At 36.0% G+C, this 24,051-nt stretch overlaps 1 protein-coding gene across 2 annotated transcripts in view; it reads right to left on the reverse strand.

Annotated features, from left to right (window-relative positions):
• Positions 1-419: 419 nt before the first annotated feature.
• Positions 420-24,051, reverse strand: part of AP4S1 (adaptor related protein complex 4 subunit sigma 1) — a 55,429-nt gene continuing 31,797 nt past the window's right edge. The window contains exons 2-6 of one of the 2 annotated variants that reach the window (XM_031952270.1): positions 19,839-20,041; positions 15,951-16,037; positions 14,882-14,950; positions 9,242-9,253; positions 420-940 (exon numbers count right to left, since the gene is read on the reverse strand). In XM_031952270.1, coding sequence (XP_031808130.1) covers positions 812-940; positions 9,242-9,253; positions 14,882-14,950; positions 15,951-16,037; positions 19,839-19,976 — 435 coding nt within the window. In that variant the 5' untranslated portion in view covers positions 19,977-20,041 and the 3' untranslated portion in view covers positions 420-811. The remainder of the gene's footprint in view (positions 941-9,241; positions 9,254-14,881; positions 14,951-15,950; positions 16,038-19,838; positions 20,042-24,051) is intronic. The other variant, XM_031952269.1, reaches the window with a different exon arrangement.

Consider the following 24,051-nt stretch of genomic DNA (forward strand, 5'->3'; position numbering starts at 1 on the left):
CCTTCTCTCCTTGTACACAAATACTTTTGATTCTCCTGATTGATAATAGTGCTTCATTGGGAGACAGATATGGACTAGGTCAAACAGAAGGAGGATGGGAGGCCTCTACATCTTTCATGTAAACATCTTTTTTTTTTTTTTTTTGCACTGTTCTAAGCAAATTAAAGGATAGTGAAGCTACTGAGATACTCTCAAGGGAGCTGAACTTTTTTAAAAAAACTTTTTGATGAGTAGTTAAAAACTCCTTATTTTGATTCTAATTATCCACTAGATAAATGCACAAACATTTTAATTGCTGTATACCCTTGAAAGTTTTTTTTTAATTACAACAGTTTTTATAGAATGACAAATGGAACCAGATTAAATTGTGAAAAGTTTATTTAGAAGATATATTAGAATTTAAAAGAAAATTTATAAAAATTTATAAAAACAAAAAACTCATATAGGAAAACATCATCTTGAATGATTTATGTAGTTTTTCAAACTAATTTTCAAACTTCATTGGCTGATAAATATCAAGCCCTGATATTTCATTTAATAAAATTTAAGAAGTGTAAAGAAATAAACTTAGAATCATAATTGGTAAGATCCTCACCTCTTAATTTAGTTTATAATTCCCATTGTATATCATATTGTGAAGATACTTTTTTCTGTTTTCCATTTAGGAAACCAAAACCATGCTTTTGGTACTAGACCCCAGTTTGCTGTAATATGTAGCTTTGTGGATTCTCCAAGAATATAGTTGTAGGGGGTGTTCTGTGCTTCTGACATTTCCTTGTGAATCAGTGCCGTCAAGACATGGCTTCTTTATTCAGCTCTCAGCCATTTTGTCAAGAATCAGGAGAGGGGCGAGGATTCTAGCCTTGTTAGTTTCCACAATGCAGCCATTCAGCACCATCTCGTCCAAAATTATGTGCACTTTATCCAAGTTAAACATTATCTGGGAGGTCAAGTTAAGGATCTTTTGCTTAAAGAACTTCACTTGAAGAACAATTAAAATCAGGGATTAGACAGAAAAAATCATGTCCCAAACTCTTATAGGCATTGTTTTAATATGGTCTCAAACACAACCGTAGAATTAGACTAGACAATTCTCAAAATAATGAAAATTTTTCATTTCTCATGTCTATATGAATGTGATAAATCTGTCCAATTTCTTGGTCTGACACAGATAATACTAATAAACTAAAAAGTAAAATTAAGCTTAATCATGGTTTACAAAGATAAACTGTTTCCTTATAAAATGTTATATTAGGTTATTCAGAGGATTTGATTTTTTTTTTTAATGAGGTGGTAAAACATTAAATAGAAATCTGCTTTTACTGAAAGTGAGTTTTATCATAAAAGTTTATCATATATCAAAAAAAGTTGTATCATAAAAATCATCATGATAAAAGTTTTATCATATCTAGTCTATCCAGTATAGCAAATAAAATGGTTTTTATTTTTTAATAAAGACAACTCTTTATATAAAAAAAAGCATGAAACCTATGATATTCCTGCCTGAGTCTCAAAAAGCTTCCAAGAAAAAACCTTATTCTTCCTTCTCTAGTTCTTCAGTTTACATTCTGGCCTGAGCAAATAGCTAGACTAATACTACTCTCCCTCCCCCACATTTGTGTATCTGGGTTAGTTTTAATTTGTAATTTCCAAATATGAGGCTGTTTTCCAGATTGAAATAGAGATTTGGGGGCAGCTAAGTGGTACAGTGGATAGAGTAACAGCCCTGAAGTCAAGAGGACCTGAGTTCAAATCTGGTCTCAGATTTAACACTTAACAGACATAACATTTCCTAATTGTGTTACTCTGGGCAAGTCACTTAACCCCAATTGCCTCAGTTAAAAAAAAAAATAGATTTTTTTTCTTCCTCATTTGGTTCCAATGCTTCCTCTACTTATTTGCAGAAATAACTGGCAAAACATGTCCTCTGCTGGCTTGAATTTTCACTTCCTTTCTCTAATCAGTGAGTAAAAGGGAAAGATCCCTCTTGGGAAAGAAGAGAAACCTTTAAGGAAAGAGAATGAATCTGGTGGTGGAGACATGCTTAATTTACCCAAAGATAATTCCAAGATCCTAACTGAAAAGGATGTAGCATAACTAGCATTTCAAGTTGAAAGGTTAGGGAAAAAAAAAACTGAAGAATTCAGGGATCTCCATTTTATTGACACTGGACTTGAAATGTGAACAATTTCATTTCACATTTTATTTCCTCTTAAAAAAAGATGGTTTAGCATACCTGATGGAATATAAATACATATTAAGAATGAAGATGATAAAGATGATAAAAACACAGAGCCTAAAAAGGAAATGTAATAGAATATTCTTTCCTCAGATGATGACAAAAAATACTTGGTACTTTTGAGAAAGTTTTGTGAGGAATGAAAAGGAAAAAATAGCCAATTTCTTTCACTTTTTAAAACTTAAATCATTTCCAGTTTTTCAGGTCAATACTGAGCCTGGTCTTTCATGACAATATATGTAATAAACTCAACCACAAACTTAAATGTCTAGTCTACAAAGCACAGCACTAAATGCAGGGGGATAAAGAAAATTTAGATAAAACAAGATTACTTGGAGTTTGTGGCCTAGAAGTAAAACAGTGCTTCACACTAATTTGGAGAGTTAAGGAATTCGAGTCTCATCTCCGTTTTGCCAGTGAGGAATAGTGCAGCCAGGTAATAGAATTTAATCTCTGATCAAAAATTAGGGTTTTTCTCCAAGACCAACACCCTTTTACTGTATCACTGTTTCTCTCAAAAACCTTTCAAGAATATTGTGGGCTATATGTGTCCCTTTACACAAAAAGTGTTATTTCTGAAGAACCGAGTTGGAATGCCTACAGGGAAGGTTTTTTGAGGAACTGAAGGAATCATTGCAGTTTCTCCCCTTTGTAGACAATTCTTGAAAAAGTTATCAATTATCTAAAAGCTTTTCAACAGAAATGTCTCTTAAAGATAACCAATCAATGTCCTCAAATGCAATAATCTTTTTTTCCAGTAATCTTCATCTTCCTTGAACTCTTGCAGGTCTTGACACTGTTTGCCACCCTTTTCTCCTAAAAATACCACTCTCCCTTGGCATAAGTACCACAATTTCAAGGATTTCTTATTTTTCCAATTATTCTTTTTCTGTCTCTACTATCTCATGACTCTCCTCTTAATTTCTGAAAGTCAATTTTAATCTCTCAAAAGTTCTGACCTTGGTCCCCTACTGTACTCTGCCATTAACTCCTCTGACTAGGGGAGCCATAGTAGTTCTAGAGCTAGACAGGAACTCCCTCATTTTAGAGAAGTTGAGCCTGAGACTGAGAGAGGTTGTGACTTGTCCAAGGTCACACAGATCAGAACCTTCCAGTAGGGGATTTGAACCCAGGCCGTTGTCTTCAGAACTCTCTGGGTGCTTTTACAGTTAAGTACGCCATCCTGCCATCCTCTTTCAGGAGAGATGTCTGTACCTTCAGCTGCCTACCGGACTTCCTACCACTGTGTCCCTCAAAATCCCTTCTGATCCCACAATCTCTATCAATCACATGATTATTCATTGACCCAGCCTCCTGTGATTAAGCTATGAGGAGGTTTCTCTCCTTTGCTTCATACCCAGTCTATGATCACATCCGGTGGGATGTACCTCCACAATCTCTCCTTCTGTATTCCCACTGCTACATTCTGCTATTTCACTACCATTTGCCTAGCTACCTAATACAGTCTCCTGGGAAGTCATCTTGCTTCTTCTCTCTTCCCTCCAGAAGCCATCTTTGACACTTTCTCTCTGAAATATACATGTAGTGGATCATGAAACTCCACTGATCAAAGTTATTTGCTAGTTTTCTTGCTTGCCATACGAAGGTCAAATCTGTTCACTCATTTTTCAGTTATGCTTGACTCTTCAAATTTGTGGGTCTTCTTGGCAAACATACTGGAGTGTTTTGCCATTTCTTCAGCTCATTTTGCAGATGGGGAAACTGAGGCAAACAGGACTAAGTGACTTGGTCAAAGTCACATAGTGTCTCAGGTTGTATTTGAACTCAGGAAGCTAAGCATTCCTGACTCAAGGCCTGACATTCTATCCCCTGAACCACCTAGCTGCTCAAAATATAATGGAGTCATATATGAAAAAGCAAGGAACAGACTGCAAAAGACATGATTTCGTAAATATTTTCTTGCCTCAGTTTACTCATCTAGCAAAATGAGTTGGAGAAAAACCCAGCAAACCAATCTTTTTTTTTCTTTGCCAAGAAACCCCAAATGAGGTCATGAAAGAGTTGGAAATGATTGAACAATCACTACATGCACTCTTTGGCTTTAGCCAAACTGGATGACTTGGCACGCCTAGTAGATATAGAATAGCTATTCTATATTTCTATTTCTGCCCTTGTTGACTATATCCTGTTAATTCACTGGAGAAGAAAATGGCAAACTACTCCAGTATCTTTGCCAAGAACACACCCCATGGACAGCATTAATGTGCTATGGTCCATGGGGTCACAGAGTCACATAAAACTGAACGACAAATGTCTGTAATACCTCCCTCCCAGCTGTAGCTTTCTGAATTCTTTTAAAGCCCAAATCAAAAGCTATAAATCTTCCAGGAAATCCTGATATCCAATTGCAATGGCCTTCTCTTCTTGCCCCAATTCTTGGGTCTCACATAGTTCTATGTCTTTTTTTTTTTTTTCCTGCTGAGGCAATTGGGGTTAAGTGCCCCAGGATAACGCAGCTAGGAAGTGTTAAGTGTCTTGAGGCCAGATTTGAACTCGGGTCCTCCTGACTTCAGGGCTGGTGCTCTATCCACTGCACCACCTCACTGCCCCCTCCTATGTCTTTCTTATGTACTTAATTGCCATATATTATTTTTATAAGTTACTTGTATATGTGTCATAGGTTCCACTAGATACTGAAGGAGAAGGGTCATTTCATGGTAAAACTTGTTATCTCCTTCAGCATTTATCGTCTCCTTAACAAGAAAGAGCTACTACCCCAATAGACTTTAAAATCCAGCAAGTTAGACCAGGATTTGTTTTAATAAGTTATTAAGTTTCATTCAAATAATCTTCTATCAAAATAAACTATTTTTTAGGGACCCTTGGGGAATGTCCTTAGGTGACCCAGAAAAGAAACATTGCTCCAAGATGGCATATTAATAATGCTTTCCATTTATATAGATCATCACTGCGTTCTACAACCAGGTTGTCAAACTGGAACTGGACTAGAATCTTAGTCCCCCGACTCAGCCTGGCACATAGGCTACTCCTGCCAGAACCCAGAAGCCTGAAAAGGTTGTAACAGAGAGGCAGAGATGGACAGCATAAGTTATGTGAAAGCAGGCTCTGGAGAATGATCCTGCTACATTCAGCAAACATCCATGGAACATCAGCCAACTACTTTAGTCAGCATCTTTACAAGGTTCTGCTCATTTCCAGTGGTTTTCAGGGAGACAAAAGAATATCTTGGATTTAGCTCAAGAATCAAACAAGTCTGGGGGTTGCCCTCTCTAGCCTAAGCAGTTGATAGGCAATTTTCAGAGATGTCTCCTGGCCACTGTAGTTATGCTAGACACTGCATTAGCCCTCTGGGGGAGGGCCACAGTCCTCAGGCAACTCATTTTCCAACATCCTGAAAATTCAAGATTCAAGTCAACTGAGGAAGGAGGCGATTCTGAACTGATGACTGTAGGCAAAGGAATGGAGGCCTATTTGCTTTGGCTTTGGTGCAAAACCTCAACAGCTATACAGATCTCTGGCAACCAACTAAAGCTCTAAAGAAAGGTTGATCAACTGTGCATACCCTTTGATCCAGCAGTGTTACTACTGGGATTATATCCCAAAGAGATTATAAAGAAGGGAAAGGGACCTGTATGTGCACGAATGTTTGTGGCAGCCCTTTTTGTAGTGGCTAAAAACTGGAAACTGAATGGATGTCCATCAGTTGGAGAATGGCTGAATAAATTGTGGTATATGAATATTATGGAATATTACTGTTCTGTAAGAAATGACCAACAGGATGATTTCAGAAAGGCCTGGAGAGGACTTACACGAACTGATGCTGAGTGAAATGAGCAGGACCAGGAGATCATTATATACTTCAACAACAATACTAGATGATGACCAGTTCTGATGGACCAGGCCATCCTCAGCAACGAGATCAACCAAATCATTTCTAATGGAGCAGTAATGAACTGAACTAGCTATGCCCAGAAAAAGAACTCTGGGAGATGACTAAAAACCATTACATTGAATTCCCAATCCCTATATTTATGCACACCTGCATTTTTGATTTCCTTCACAAACTAATTGTACAATATTTCAGAGTCTGATTCTTTTTGTACAGCAAAATAATGTTTTGGTCATGTATACTTATTGTGTATCTAATTTATATTTTAATATATTTAACATCTACTGGTCATCCTGCCATCTAGGGGAGGGGGTGGGGGGGTAAGAGGTGAAAAATTGGAACAAGAGGTTTGGCAATTGTTAATGCTGTAAAGTTACCCATGTATATATCCTGTAAATAAAAGGCTATTAAATTAAAAAAAAAAAAAAAAAAAAGAAAGGTTGATCAAATCTATTTTTTGGTTTTTACTCTGGGAACCCAGCTATCTGTGATTGAGGCAAAGGTCTAAAAGCTAATATTTCTTCTAGAATCTTGATGCACATACTTCTCTGAAAAACAGACATTGGATATTTAAGACCTGCAAGTTTTTTGGTTGGTCCTATTTCCAAGGGACTGTCAATAATGGAGTTGTCCAGAGTTCTGGTACAGAAGCCGTATGCCAGGTGAGTAAGGGCTAGATGGCTATCTCATGGGCCCATGGCAACAAACCTGGAAAAGACTTTTCTGCCCTGCATTTGAGTAAGAAGTTAATAAGCCAACAGTAGACACATGATGTATTTTGTTTCCTCAAATTTCTTTTCTGTGTGCAGAAGACTAAGGATTGATAATATTTTGATAGGTAAATATTCATGACTCCTACCAACACAGAGCATAATCCCGTCACAGTTTACAAGCTTTTATGATAAAAAAAAATTAATTACATAGTGGCTAATCATGTGGTGATAAGGATCTCTTCAATTAATTGGGCTGTTCCTTGTACCACAAATATAAATATATCTCTGAGCCATAATCAAAGCCTTCTGAGCCAGTGGTCCATTGATGTAACCTTTAAGAACCCAAAATCATTTCCACACCATGATGGAGCATGACAGTAGAACCTTCAGAAAGGAGGCATCAATCACTCAGTCCACAAACTTTTATTAAGTATCTACTACATGTCAGGTATTGTTCTGAGTAGAGGGATAACAAGGCAAAAATAAAGTCCTAAAAGAGCTTTTTCATCCACCTACATACATACATGTATGTGTATGCATACACATATGCAATATATAATAAACCCATATAAAGTAAATACAAGCAAAAACTTTGATGTAGAGGTACTAGCACCCAGGGAAACAAGAAAGATCTCACAGAGGAAGTGATGGTATTTGAGCTAAGCTTTTAAAAACTAGGAATTCTTAAACAGCTCTAGTGAGAGAGAGTGCATTCTGGATATGAGGGACAGGCTACGGAAAGGCTGAGACTGGACTGGAGATGGATGTCAAGTCTAAGGAAGGGCAAGAAAGCCAGTTTAATTTGACAAAAAAGTACATGAAAGTAGTGACATCTAAGCCTGGAAAGGCAGGCACACATCAGGTTGTGAAGGGTTTCAGCTGCCAAGCAGAAGAGATGGTATTTGATCCTATGGTAGTCAGGAACCATTAAAGTGTGTTGAGTAGCAGTGTTATGGTTAGACCTATGCATTGGAACATCACTTAGGCATGATAAAAACTGCTTAATTTTATCCAAAAAAGCTAAAAAGTCTTATAAAAAGCATATGAAAAGATCCTGAGAAGGAAAAGTAGTTTCAGACATCTTAATGAATATATTGCAGTCACAGACTATGAGGGCAAAAATGAACTCCTCCCAGAAAAAAAGAATTCCCTTTACAGTCTCCTCCATCAGTGGTTATCCAGTCTTTGTTCAAACACTTCCTGTGACAGGGATTTCATTATTTCCAAAAGGAGCTCCCATTTTGTTTTCAAATAGCACAAACTGTTAAACTGATTTTCCCTAGATGGGGTTAAAATCTGCCTCCTTATAATACTCATGGCTTGGTTTCTAGTTCTACCCTATCTTGTTAGGAGTTTGTCAAATACCACACAATTTTTTTGATATCTGTAAACACACCAAAAATTGTTGTCATCAAAATAGCTAGCAAAAATGACTAAATGTTATTGTTATTATCCACATATAAGTTACATACTTACAAGGATTAGATTGGTTTTTAAAGTGGCCTCTTATTTTACCTCCAAGTGATAAATAGAATTTTTTAAAGTAAAAATTAACTTGAAAGTCAACTTGCCTCTATATCATCCAAACAAAGTCTGTTTCTATGCTCCTGCCAAATATCAAGGATCTCTGAGAAAATGATACATCTTTTTAGAAGTCTTTGCTGCTTTGATTTAAGAAGGGAGATCAAGGAAGGAAAAAAAGAAAAAGTAGTTAGCTCTGTCTGCTATCAAAGGAAATGATGATAAAGGAGGACAATCTTTCCAACCTTCTAAATTGTCTAGACTGTATCATTATTAATGATCTTGATCTTACTAAACACTGTATTGGAGATCAAATGAAATAATAAATGTAAAAGATTTGCCAGGTAAATGTGGGCTATTATTATTATAATAATAACTGGTTTTGTATTTGGGAATCCTTGTAAATCCAATTGCTCTAAGAGAAATACTTTCTGGATATGTCCTCTAAACTTTGCGCAGAGTATAAGTAATTCTAGATCATGATTCTTGTCCTTTTTGGGGGCTTTTGAGTCCTTTGGCAATATTGTGAAATATGGGAAACTCTTCTCAAAACAAGATTTCTAAGTGCATAAAACAATATGTAGACTGTATATTGTATAAAGGGAAAATTATATTGAAATAAGGTTATTAAGATATTTTAAAAGTTCATAGACACCAGGTTAAAAACTTCTATTATATGCCTATAGCTGTTAAATTAATAAATGATAGTGATATACAAATAATTAACATTTTAATCAAGAAATCAAGCCAGTAATACTTTTTTTTCCCTGTGAGAGAAAGGCATCATGTCCATTTCTAAGATTCTGGGTATGACAAATAATACTTACCTGCCCACTTAGTCACAGGAACTCTTTGCATAGTGGAATGCAAATAGGCACACAGTATTGAAAAGGATACATCTAATTCACTCTGAAAAAGATGAAAAAAAAAAAAAAATAAGAGAAAAAATGGGAGAGAGAATAGTATTGCTACAGATGGATACTGACCATGAAGGGTTTCTGAGCACAGAATGCTATTCTAATTTAGAAAACAGAAAGCCAGGGAGTCTTGACTTTGAAGCTTTTCTGAGAATAAGTATCCTGAGGAATTCCTAAACAGATCAATTCATCTTTAAGAATTGGGAGAAAGTTATAATATATTTAAGAGGAATAAGATTTTTAAGTTAGAAAAACTAGCTAGCAGACTCTTGACATCCCTCTCCAGGAGAGGATATTTCCTCAATAGCATCAGTGAAAGTGTTTTGCATATCTTACTTTTCTGAAATCTTGATTCTGAGAAGTTTCCCTCAGCATGAAACTGATCTCTGGATTGAAGAGTTAGAAATTCAGTAAGATCAAAGATAGACTCAGCAAGAATGTTCAAAACTCCTAAATCTAAAAATAAATATCTGATTACAAGACATCTTGCTTGGGTGGGACAGGTGTTTTCTTTCCCTCAGTAATTTTTGCTCTTCTCTTTTTCTTGCCATCCTATGTGGGCATATATTGGGATTTTACAACACTGTCCACTCACCTGTTTGAGACTGAATCCTTAATCTTTACTTTTGTGACTTACATGGTCCTTATATCTTTCTGTGGAATTCTAGCCCTAATCCAAGAACCTGTTATTTTACTCCCTCCTAGAGTACAAAAGATAAACAAGGAAACCAATAAACAGACTGAAGGCAGAGTATTTCTTATTTTTCCTTTTGATGCCTCCAACTTTATAGCTTTGTCATTTCAGGAAAGGTTGCTTTTGTTTGAGACAAAACCTTTATGAAGTTACAAAATGTCAACTCTGATCTCATGAGCATAATTTTCAATTGGAATTCTTTCTGAACAAATTTGGTCTCCTGAATTACATTTGATGGAGTCAAATGCAAGAGCCCTGGGTGTTCTAGGTAAGCAATAGAAGATGCATTTTTTTATCTGGCCTTTGGAATCTCTTAAGTGTATTTTCTGTTCCCTAAAGGCCCTACTGTTGGGGCTAAGCTTCTTTGTGCCTGGTTTGGTTTAGAAACTTCTTTGGCCCAAGACAGGACAACTCATAAATGCCAGGCTTGAGTGATCCATCAGGAGAAAAGGACTATAGGGGGATGGGCCTGACCTGCTTCTGCCTTTCAAAAATCTGTTACCATTCTATCCTAAATCAGGCTAATAAAATAATTGACTGTTGGAATTGAAAGAGATCTCAGAATGTCCAGCCTTTACCCAAATCATAAATGCTATCTACAACTGAATATTCACCATCTGCTTAAAGATCCCAGTGATGGAAACTTACAACTCTTTATGGAAAGTCATTCAAATTTTAGGCCTCTGTAGTTATTATATCATATCCTGAGCCCAAATCTACTTTCTTGTCATTTCCAACAAGTAGTCTGGGTTCTACTTTCTGAAAATAAGCAGAACAAGACTAATCCCTCTTCCTCATAATAATCTTTTGGGTATTTGAAGACAGCCATCATGTTCTTCCCAAATATTTCCTTCTCCTCTGCCTCCGGAGGCAGCCCATTTTACCTTAGGCTAACTCTGATCATTAGGAATTTCTTTCTTTACTGGATTTAAATTAGCCTCTTCAGAATGTCTACCCACATGGTCCTGGCTGCTCTACTTACTGAGGCCTGGCCAAGCACAAGTTCATCTCTTTTATAAGAGACAGTACTTCACATACCTGAAGACACTCTCATATCCCTCCTAAAGCAACTCTTTGTTTAAAATATCCCCACTTCTTTCAACTCATTCTCCTATGGAACAATCTAGAGGGGCTTTGCCTGGATTTTTTCCAACACATCAATACCTTCCATAAAATATGGAACTCAAGACTGAACAGAGTTCTCTACCTGCCTTCCACTCAGGGCAGATACTGCTCCCTAGTCCTGGATGTTAAGTCTCCCTTGGTGTTTTGGGTTGTTTTATCCCAGTGTCCAAAGGTGGAGAGAATCACAGCTGCAGAAGCTGGAAGAGCCTCGGAGGCTGGAGAAGGATCACAGAGTTCACTGACTTGCCCTAAATATTTTATAAAACATTTTATTTAACAGGCCCCACCACTGCCCCCAGGCTAGAAATTCCCTTCCCGCAGCATCTCGGCTCCATCCCATGGGGTCTGCCAGGAGGACAGAGAGCCCATCAGGCCAAGGCAAGATCTGAACCATGTCCTCTGACTCCAAATCCTGGACTTTTTTTTTTCCACAACTAGGATTTAAGCTGCTTTTGTATTTTTCCCCCAGGGGAGCTTGCAGTCCACTAAAATACCCAGATTGGGGTTTTTTAGGTGAAGAATTGCTTAAGATTTGTGTCATCTTCAGATTTCATAAGAATGCTGTCCAAGGCACTTGTGGTGTTCTCTGCTTTAAAATATAAGATCATTCTCTGTAGAAGCAGGTTTCTTGGGGAGGTTTTCTGGAGGCAGCCTTAGTATCACATCAGATCAATAATCACCCAAATGCAGCCAGGTGTTAAAAGTTCAGATCTCTTATTGCTTCCTCCAAAATAGCCCGGTTAGTTTTCTTGGTGGCCTATCTCTCTGCTTGGTTCCAAGAGCTCCCTCCAAATGTCTCCAAATCCAAAGGTTTGTCCTTCAGCCTCCAGCCAGCACCAACATGAAAATTGGAATGAATCTGTCTTGCCTCCGAGAGAGGACTTCTGGCGCTCTCTCTCTACTCTGACTCTTGGCTTCTTCTGACCTAACTAATTGACTGAGCTTCTGTCCGCTTCTTATATGTGATCTCCCAAAGGTTGACTCCTCCTCTGAGGGAGGGATTAAGGGAGGTGTGAAGTCACAAAGTTACAAAGTTAACTTTGTGAATCTCCCATACTTGTGAACTCCAATGAGTACTTAAATACATTAATTAGTGAGTTAGAGAATTTGCTAAGTACCATGCTAAATTAGATGATTACTGTCTCTATCAACTCTAATGAGTTTACACTTTGTAAGGATTCCAACAGGCACTGATTTTTAAAAGTTAAATAGCAAAGGGTAAAGTACAGATCATTAGCATACTCTACTAAAGAACTCATTTCCAAGTTAACATTAAATGAATTATGATTTACTTTTTCGGTCTATTCATTCAACCAGTCCTGAAACGAACTAATTATCAGGCCCATGTATTTTCATCTTGTCCATAAAAAAATTAGCATGAGAGATACTGTTAAATGCATTGCTAAAATCTAGGTAATGATATCTACAACACTCCTCTGAACTCCCAGTCTAATAACCCTGTTTAAAAAAGGAAATGAGAGCAGTATGGTATGACTTGTTCTTGATGAACCTTTATGGGCTCATTGTGACCACCACATCCTTTTCTAATTATGTCTTGAAGAACGTATTCTAGAATTTTACCAGGAATTAAAGTCAACCTTATAGTTTGTTTTAGTTTGCAGAATCTATCTTGATTTCCAGCTTCCCAGGAATCAGTTCTGCTCTCTCTTTTTTTATCCAGAGTTGTTCAAAAAAAAAAAAAAGCAAAATGAGAGTTGAGCAGCATTGCCTCTTGTCTCACTGTCCCATTTACCTGGAGCAGGTTTTTTATCCCTCCTTTGATCTTCTTTGCCCTAATCCAATTAAAAGAGAAAAGACTTTGCTGTCTTTAATTGCCACTCCCAGTCTCATTTCTTGAGTTTAATCTTTTCCTCACATTATTTTTTTTTAGATTAAATTCTATAGTTTTTGCACAAAGCAAGCCAATGCAGCCAAGATTAGAAGGGAAGCAGTAGAAAACTGGAAAAATTTTTTACAACCAGTGTTTTTGATAAAAGCTTCATTTCTAAAACATATAGAAAACTGACTCAAATTTATAAGAATTTAAGTCATTTCTCAATTGATAAATGGTCAAAGGATATGAACAGCCAATTTTCAGATGAAATGAAAGCCAGAGAGTCATATGAAAAAATGCTATAAATCACTACTAATTAGAAAAATGCAAATTAAGATAGCTCTGAGAGGAACCACTCTCTCAGATTAGCTAAAATGACAGGAAAAGATAATGATAAATGTTGGAAAGGATGTGGAGAAATTGGGACACTGATGCATTGTTAGTGGAGTTGTGAAATCATCCAGCCATTCTGAAGAATAATTTGGAACTGCCCAAAGGGCTATAAAACTGTGATATCCTTTGATCCAGCAGTCTCACTGGGTCGGTATCCCAAACAATAAAACTTCATATTTCATTTGGAAAAACACCAAGTATAATTTTATGATTGAAGCAAATCAAGAAATTATTTTCTTTGCTTTTGGCAAAGTCTCTAGCAAAAGCCTGAGTAACAAAAGTCCCCTGGGCTCATAATGTATTCCAAACTCTTCATCTACTTCCTCTTTGTATCCAGGTGGTTTGTACAGTCTCTAGTACAGTCCAAGGATAGCGTCATTCATGTTCCTGTTTCTGTTGATCTTTAACCAAATGATCCCAACCATGTTTCCACCTCTGCTTCCTAAATTTCCTCACCTAAGTATTTTCCTATGGTGTTACTCAGCTCCACTACCTTTTGCCTACTTGTTTTACTTTGAATAAATCATATCCTTCCAGAAACAGGCATCTTATTCTTGTGAACTCAGTTGTTTCATACAGGGAATTTATTTCGGCTCTCAAACCATAGCTTGGGATAGAAAAAGTGCTTAAAGATAAAAAAGCTTTTAGACCATAAAGGCAATGCAGCTTTTAAATCATAACGGTCATGTGACAAAGGTAAATGATATATCATTCCTTTCATACAGAAGTCATCTAAAATTAAAGTATGGTAAATTTCAAGTCTTTTCATTAGCAATCTGTCATACACTATAAGAGTAATATGGTGGATAGTTTGTGGAGAAAATATAGGATTTATTCATTTTTTATTATAGCTTTTTATTTACAAGATATATGCATGGGAATTTTTCAGCACTGATAATTGTAAAACCTTTTGTTCCGATTTTTCCCCTCCCACCCTCCACCCCCTCCACCAGAATGCAGGGAGACCAATACATGTTAAATATATTAAAGTATATGTTAAATGCAATATATGTATACATGTCCATACAGTTATTTTGCTGCGTAAGAAAAATCGGACTTTGAAATAATGTACAATTAACTTGTGAAGGAAATAAAAAATGCAGGCGGACAAAAATGGAAGGATTGGGAATTCTATGTAGTGGTTCACACTCATTTCCCATTACTGCTCATTATTATTCATTTCATTGTTGAAGAGGGCCACGTATATAAGATTTATTCTTAACCAGGTCTTTATTAAATTAATGAAGACTCTCCCTTGATGATTATCTCCAAATGTTCCTTGTCAAATTTACCTATATCTCTGATGATTATACTTCATTGAGAAGTTTTAAAACTGTTTTTAAAGTTCTCCAAATAGAAGAGGCTATCAGTTTTTTAATCCTAATCTTTTAAAAAAGACCTCAGCCAAACATAGGTTTCCTTGGATGAGCCACAGTAAAGAAGAAAAATTGAGCATCTTTTCATTCTACTGCTAAACTGCTCTATTTATAACTAGTTCAAATTCAAAAGGACCAATGCCTTTTCTGGACCACGGGGCAGATGAAGGATACTACTTCTTTTACTATGAGACTTACCACTCGGCTGAAATACATGTCCAAAACTTCCACAAAATTATGGATGAATTCATACACAGCCATTTCATTCTGAAATGAAAAAGAATGCTGATGGATGGTACTATTAATTTGAATATAAAGTCAGATATAGCTATTGTATGTGTGTGTGTGAGAGAGAGAGAGAGAGAGTGAGAGAGAGAAAGAGAAAGAGAAAGAGAGAAGAGCAAAGAGAGACACAGAGACAGAGAGAATGTTTCTAACTTCTAGAGAAAATTATAAATACAGGAAAGGAAGAAATTCATTCTAAAGCTACTTCTGAAGTTTATAAGGAACCTAATAGGAATACCAGTACCTCAACAGAGGCAGGACCCAGAGTCTAATGATTTGAACATGAGAATAAGAAGTGCTGAGTCATTTTAAATTCTCTCTTCCCTGTCTACTCTCTCTCTCTCTCTCCCTGTCTTCCTCCTTCTCTCTCTCTCTCTCTCTCTCTCTCTTTCCATCTCTTTCTGTCTGTCTCCTCTCTCTCTCTTTCCTTTCCTCCTTCCCTCTTTCTTTCTATGTCTGCCTGACTTTGTCTGTCTCTTCTCTCACTCTTTCTCTTTCTGTGTCTATGTCTGTCTTTGTGTCTTTCTCATTTTTTCTGTCACTGCCTCTCTCTCTTTCTGTCTCTGTCTCTCTCTCCCCCTTTCTGTCTCCCCCTTCCTCTCTTCTTCCTTCCCTTCCCTGCACACCTGTAATCCGACCTTCACAGTTGCAGCACCTGACGGTCGGTAAGACTTTCCTGCTCTTTCCTTCTCCCACCCTATCTTGAACCCAGCATCAGGGTGGGGGACCGAGGGCTGCCAAGGGGGCCGTGACCCTGCCGTCGGAACCTGTGTGAGCAGCTTGAGCCGCCTCCACACCTCTAGGCTTGAACAGAAGACCATAAGCTGCCGGTCGCCCAGCTCAGCCGCCGCGGCTCCGGCTGTTTCCCCCGCGTCTCCTGCTTTCTGACAGACTATCTAGTCGGGGAGAGCGCGGCCCCCTTACAGAAACAGCCTCGGCCTCCCCGAGTCTCGCTTTCTCATGGGCCTTCCCGGTTTCTTACCTCCGTTTCGTTGATCCCAACTACGATGAAGAGAGCTGCGTACTGCCGATATATGAGCTTAAAATCCTTATACTCGATAAAAGAGCACTAGACAAAAAACACATTAAATACCAGATCCTCAGTTAGCAGGGTTCTTTACAAGAATGAACCTATTCCCCACGTAAGATGTGAATGTCTGTCAATACGCTCCCATAAATACAGGTTATACCAAGGATTAGCCAACCCTTTACTTCACCTTTCTCCTTATAGCCTTCAAGGGACCGCTCGGGGCACTTGGGCGGTTGGGGGGGGAGAAGGGGAGAAAGAGGTTAAATAAGGGAAAAGAAAAGTCAGTCTATCCAGGACAGAGGTTTTTATTTTTTTCTTGTTTCTTGGGCGGGCCCCAGAAGACACAGTTCATGAATAATCTACACATGGGCAACTCCTTCGCTCATTGAGGATTCTAATGTGAAAATAACTAATCTAATAAAGGGAAATTTAAAAAAAAATTTTTTCTCTGTTTTCCCTAAATCTTTTGGAAAACTTCTTAAGGACTCAAAGTTTCAAAAGTGCTTTAAAAAGTCATCATAGTCAATAAAATTGAAAGTAAAAAAAACTATTGAATTAATTAATAAAACTAAGAGTTGGTTCTATGAAAAAACCAACAAAATAGACAAACCCTTAGTAAATCTGATTAAAAAAAGGAAAGAGGAAAATAAAATTATTAGTTTTAAAAAGGGAAAGGGAGAACTTGCCACTAATGAAGAGGAAATTAAAGCAATAATTAGGAATTACTTTGCCCAACTTTATGCCAATAAATTCGACAACTTAAATGAAATGGAAGAATACCTTCAAAAATATAGCTTGCCCAGCTTAACAGAGGAAGTAAATAGACTAAACAGTCCCATTTTAGAAAAAGAAATAGAACAAGCTATTAACCAACTCCCTACAAAAAAATCCCCAGGACCAGATGGATTTACATGTGAATTCTACCAAACATTTAAAGAACCGTTAGCCCCAATGCTATATAAACTATTTGAAAAAATAGGGATTGAAGGAGTCCTGCCAAATTCCTTTTATGACACAGACATGGTACTGATACCTAAACCAGGTAGGTTGAAAACAGAGAAAGAAAATTATAGACCAATCTCCCTAATGAATATTGATGCTAAAATCTTAAATAAAATATTAGCAAAAAGATTACAGAAAATCATCCCCAGGTAATACACTATGACCAAGTAGGATTTATACCAAGAATGCAGGAAAACTATTAGCATAATTGACTATATCAATAACCAAATTAATAAAAAAAAGTCATCATAGAACTTCACATGTGAAATTTATAAATCAACCAGAAATCTTGATTTTTTTTTTCCAGGTAGGTAAAAGAGATAGGTATTTATCTCTTTTATAAATTATTTAAAGATAGCTTTTGTGGGCAGATGCTAGACACAATCTCCCACTGTAAACATAGCTTCATGTGAATAAATAACTATTTTCCTTTCACTATCATATGAAAAAATACCTCCCCTTTTATTTTCTTATCTACTAAAGCAATTGTAAGGAGACAAGTAGGAGAAACTATGATGTATACATCCAAGGGAGAGGCAGCTATAAGGATCCCAGCCCTCTTCCTTTGAAATTTAGGGTATGTTTGATCAAATCCACTCCAAAAAAGCACTTTCTGGCTTTTAGCCTTAAGATGATTTGTTACTCTCAAGAGGCAAGATGCACCTGTGGAATAAAATTGCAAATCTTCATTATGGAAATTCTGCAGTTAAGGAGATTCCTCCGAATATTTTTGTGCAGAGGGCGACCTAGAGTTATGGACATTTGCAGCTGGCTTTCTGAATCAGAAAAAAAGGTGATATGCGCACTTCTCAGACCGGGGAGCCAGTATCATCTCTATAGACAGCTGCAGTCTTCAAAGAAAGACAACCATTTGGGAGACTCAGACTCTTCCTGAAGCCCCTAAGAAATTACTGGCATAAAGAGCATCAGGGAATCTCTGCAAATAAAACAGAGGTTACCCTAGAAACTGTACTCTTGGCATTCACTCATGCCCAAAAGCTCACCAGATGCAAGATGATTTCTAAAATAATTTTAGATGCTTCAGAAATTGTACAGCCATACATTTCAGAGCTTACATCTTAAAGGCTGGTTTCAAAATAATGCTTTAATTTGCTGAATGCTGTCTTTCTGTAAAGAACTAGTTTATGTTCATGTTCACTTATATTTCTATGGTTCTTAACATAGCGTTGACCAATTAACTTGGTTTTCTTCTAAGCAGGCATTTCTGAGAACATGAGGTAGAATGTACCATGGGAAAGTCACAGTTGTAACCTGAAGAGGACCTTTGATATGTTACAACTGGAAAATAAATTTAAGAAGCCAAGAAAAGGAAACAGAGTTTCAATATATAAAATATGAATACTTAAACAACTTAACTTTTTATGTTCATCTCAGGAGTGGCTCATATTTTTTAGTCTATTTGCTTAACAATAAAATGGATAACTGTAACATTAGGAGAGATAACTTAATAAAGCTTCTTGTTTTTAATCTCAATTTTCCAGATATTTCAGGAAAAAAGGAATTGGGAGACAATCAAAGAATTATCCAAACTCTTCATTTCACTTTGCTGGGAGTATATAGGTAGTCAGGTATGAGTTTGATTTGATTTTTATTTTTTTTAAATATGGCATCATGGTCTATTGGGGCATACTGAATCCAGAGTAAGAGCACCTGGCCCTCACCTCATTCCTAGTGGAGTGACCTTAGACAAGTCTGGGTCTCAACTTCATCATCTGTAAAATGCTGTAGTACAGCTAGATCAAAGCTTCTTAAACAACCCATAGGTTGTGACCTCACATGGGGTCGTAAAATTGCATATGGGGAGTGGCAAAATATTTGTCATTGGGAAAAAGTTCCTGAATTGCTCTAAATCCTGTAGTATCAAATATTCCACCAAGATTTAATTCTTTATGTGAAAATAAATATTTCCAGTTCATTAGTATTCAAATTTGCTTTGCTCTATAGTAAGTAGTAAAGTAATATATATACCAAAGAATTGTTTTAAAATAAATTTCTTTATGATTTATTACCAATAAATGTTTGATTTATGTACCTATTTTATGGGTTACATAAAATTTTCTCAGTTACATAAAAATTTCTTAGGTGAAAAGGGATTGCAATTGGGAAAAGTTTAAGAAGTCCTGGGCTAGATAACTTTTAAGGTTCCCTTCTGGATCAAAGTTTTTAACCTATAAACCCTCAATATTGAAGGTATAATAGGTTTATCTACTCAGGATTTTTTTCTCTCTTTTTTCCACTCAGATAAAAGATATCAAAAATTCAAATGAATGTTTTGGCAATGGAAGAAGTTATATGAAATCTTTGAGTTTTATTGTAATTTTAGAGGCCCATTTACTGTAGGCAAATGACAATGAGAATATAAACCAAGAGAGAATGTCATACAACAGGCAAAAAGTGGGCCAGAAGGATTTCACTTCACTTCTAGACTAGTCTTTTGACTTCATGAAAAACTATAGTTTTTCCTTAGGGGACTAACAAGTTTCATGAGGAATGAGTTCTAAATTAACCCCAAAAAGAGAAATATACCCATCAACATTTTAGAGTAGGAGAAAGGCATTGAGTTGCCATTTCCAGTGCACCATTTTCTTTAAAAGGACCATGCCAGGAATTTACAGTGTTCTTTGTTCCTAAGGAAAGAGAAAGGAGCTGTGTTTGGGGCCCCACACTATTTCTGCTACTTGGCAAATTTTTGTGAAGGGAAGCAGTACCTACTGAAAAGAAAAAAAAAAATCTTTAAAAAATGATCCTTCAAAATCCTATAATAATATGTCTGGCAAGGCTGCCTGAGTGAGATAAAAGAGAACCACAGAAACTTACTTGTTCCTTGGATCGTGATAAGCATGTTTTGATGACATCTGCTTCCAGAATAGTTCTCTTATTGATTTCTATATGTTCATAGTATCTAGAAAGTCTGGTCTGTCCTTGCTTATTCACCATGAGGAAAAATTTTATCATTTTTCCTGGATAGTATTTTATGTTGATAAAGCACAGAAGTATCAGCTATAATTGGATCAATATACCTGAAGGGAAAAAGACAATATTGAAGATAATTCAATTTAAAATACATTTATTAAGAGCTTACTATACATAAGGCACTCTGATATATATGAGATATGTAAAAATAAATTTTTAAAAGACCAAATTTCACAATGACCAAATGACTCCCATTATGTTTTCTAATTATTTTTGAGGTATATGAATAGATTAAGTTAAATTCAGTTCAGTAGTTTTCAGTTTTTGGCTGCCTCTGACACCATTTGGAGTTTTCTTGGCAAAGATATGGGGTGGTTTGCCATTTTTTTTTCTCCAATTCATTTATCAATGAGGGTTGCTAGGATCACATAGCTACTATGTATCTGAGGCCAGATTTGAACTCAAAAAGATGAATTTTCCTGACTCTAGAATTCTGTCCTCTGTTCCATCTAGCTGCTCCTGAGGGAAACAAGATACTCTCCAAATAAAATCTTTACTCCCAATAGATAAATGAACCCCACCCTAGAAAGGGTACCATGTGACCTAATAAAATTTTTTTTTACTAGGTAATTAACTCCCTACCAAAGTTCTCCTTCTTATGTCTCCCTCAAATGCTCAAATAATCCCCAAAACTATACAAGCAAACTTTAAATACTAGGAAATTTTGCCAAATTAGGGATGTTTCAAGTATGGTTCCCATGATAGATAGCATCTGCTATCTGAGGGCCAGCCTATTTAATTACAGAGAAGATCATCACCAGAAGGTGGGCTATAAAGTGATAAATTATTTGGTCAAAGTAACACTTAAAACAGAAAAAAAAAGTTTTGAAGGCCCTGTTTTCTATGGTCTTCTACTTTTGCAGTGACTGCAGTTGAGAAAAACAATAGGTGGAAGGTTGACTGCCCTATATATCTTCAGCTAATTATACATACTTTATGAAGAGTTGTTTTTTTAAAGCTTGAGTTCTTTGTTCAAGCCCCAGCAAGTTAACAAATCATTCTGGATGGTTGGGCCAAAACACCCCTCTGACCACTATTTCCCGTCTAGTGGATGTGATCCAGACTTTACTTGACAGCTAGAAGAACAGCAGCCCCCCAGGCCAACAGCCCTGCTCCCCAAGCTAGTTCTCATAGCCATTTGGGGGAGCATTTCCTACAGAGATCTGATCCTACACTTCTGCAGGTGTTGGAGTCAGTGCCTCCCTCAATAGCCCTGAACTGAAGACCTGGAAAAGAAAGTTCTTGCCTACTTCAGTCTTTGAAATAATCAAATGATTCAAAATTGTAAATCTATGTAGCTATCAATGGAAATGACACTCAAGAAAATATATTATCAGTAGTTTTGTCACTATATTTCAAGGATCACTGGACTGTTCTAGCTAACCCTTCATCTAAGCCAGTGGTTCTCAAAGTATGATCTAGAGAATCCTGGGGATCTCTGAAATCCTTTTAGAGGGTCTACAAATTCAAAAGTAGTTTTTATTTCCAATATGGTAAATGTCTATAAATATAACCCAGCTAAACAAAAACGCTTTGGAGAGATCCTCAATAATTTTTAATAGGATAAAGATACTGAAAACAAAAGTTTGAGAACCACTGATCTAAGCTCTCTTACCCATTACAAGATTTTTTTAAAATTTAGTGTCTATGAACTTTAAAATATTATAACTTTATTTAAATATATTTCATTTCATTTGAAATCCTATTCATTTTATGCATTTAAAAACATTATTCTGAGAAAGGGTCTATAGATTTCACCACAAAACCTTTTCAAAAGTGATTCATAATACAGGTTTTAGGATGCCCTGCAAGGAACTGGAAATTGAGTGGATGCCCTTCAGTTGGGGAATGGCTAAATTATAGTAATGGATGTAATGGAATATTATTGTTCTATAAGAAATGATGAGCAGGCTGATTTCAGAAAAGCCTGGAAAGATTTACATGAACTAATGCTAAGTGAAATGAGCAGAACCAAGAGAACACTGTACACAGTAACAACTAAATTATGTGATGATCAGATGAGATGGACTTGGCTCTTTCTCAGCCACGTGAGATTCAAGGTAATTCCCATAGATTTGGGATGGAAAATGCCAGCCACATTTAGAGAGAGAACTTTAGAGAATGAATATGGATTGAAACATAGTATTTTCACTTTTTTGTGTTTGTTTTATGATTTTTTTCCCTTTCTGGTCTTATTTTTCTTGCACAACATGAAATATGGAAATTTGCTTAACCCTATATCAGATTGCTTGCTCTCTTGGGGAGCGGGAAGCTAAGGGAGGGAAGGTAAATAATTCGGAACCCAAAGTCTTACAAAAATGAATGTTGAAAACTATATACATATTTGGAAAAATAAAATACTATCAAGAGAAAAAAGAAGAAACCTCTACCCTGTTAGAATGTGAGCTTCTCAGAATGTAATAGACTATCTTGCTTTTCTTTCTGTAGCCTCAAGTTTTAGCAGATGTCTTCACACTAGTATTTAATAAATTCTGGCTTATTCATTCATTCATTCATTCATTCATCATTCAATGGAATAACTGAACTATGTCAATATTGACATTCTCACTATAAGCAAAAAAAGACTATCATGAATGTAATAAGACTATGTGCTCACATCAATTGCAGAAAATGAAAGAGATAATGAAAGTCTTCAAAAGAACTTGACAAGTCAGCATATACATTGACGCTCAAGAAATTTAATGTGAAAAATAGGCATAAGGGATAAATTATGGTTGGAAATATGCTGGAAAATATGATTTGAGATTAAGAAGTGAATAAAGACAAAAGTTAGAGGAATATTCATACTTCTGTGTCACAGATATTTTTTTCCAAGAGAGACTGAAAGGTGTGAGAAATGATGAGCACCAAGACAGACAATCATAATAGGTAGGAAATACATAATTGACAACGTGGAAGTCATTTTCTATTCTGCATGTATTTGCATATTTGTTAGGATTGTTGGCTGGTTAGAACAAAATTAAAAATCAAAATTAATCTAGAAGAAGGAAGAAAGAAGGTAATAATAATATCTCTGAATTGACTTATTTTGTTTTTAGCCTTTTATTTTCAAAATACATGCAAAGAGTTTTCAACATTCACTCCTTCAAAATCTTGTGTTCTAAATTTTTTCTCTTTCCCCTACCCCTCTTTTAAACAGCAAGTAATCCAATATATGTTAACCATGTACAACTCTTCTATACATATTTCCACAATTATTATGCTGCACAAGAAAAATCAGATCAAAAAGGAAAAAAAAATGAGAAAGGAAAAAAAAGGCAAGCAAATAACAAAAAAGGTAAAAATACTACATTGTGACTATGTTTTGATTTTAATTATAACCATTTTCTAGAAAAGTTTAACTATTTTATAGCTATGACCAAAACAAGGGGACTCACAACACCCAGAAACCACATCTACCAAGAAACATTTGACCTTATTGTCAAGGCAGATGCTAAGTACAACAGCAAAATTGGTGTTATTCATAAAATTCATTTTCAAAACATCATGGAGGTAGAACAGACCCATTACAGTAGAGCAAAGGGTCACTGAAGTAAAAATGAGTCTGTATAAAGTTTCACATGTTATTCTATTAAACCACATAATCCTAAGATAATTTATGAATAATGTATGAATTATTTATAAATTATGAATATGAATGACAAAGAATGTATGAAAAAATGGAACAGGTCTGCCAATATTTCTATAACAATCTGTTTTTGTTACTGATGTTTCCATATTTAGATTCAAACATCTTGTTTCCCAACATATGCAGCACAAAGTGACTGTGACATCAAGTAATGGAAGTAATATCTAGAAAATGAAGTTGAGAAGAATAGCTGAATAAGATTAATCATATAAAGAAGAGATTTGTTCTGTAGGCAATACAATTTTTAAAGTACTGATTTTCAAAAATAATAAAAAAGCTGAATATATCAAATAAAATTACAGATATTATTACAATAAAAAAGATGATAGGAAGATGACATCAGTAACTATTGATCCATAGACTTTTTTTTTACCTTATAACTTTTATAAGAATAATTGATACATATAT

Source organism: Sarcophilus harrisii, chromosome 2, assembly GCF_902635505.1.
Source record: "Sarcophilus harrisii chromosome 2, mSarHar1.11, whole genome shotgun sequence".
In the NCBI taxonomy this organism is placed as follows: Eukaryota; Metazoa; Chordata; class Mammalia; order Dasyuromorphia; family Dasyuridae; genus Sarcophilus; species Sarcophilus harrisii.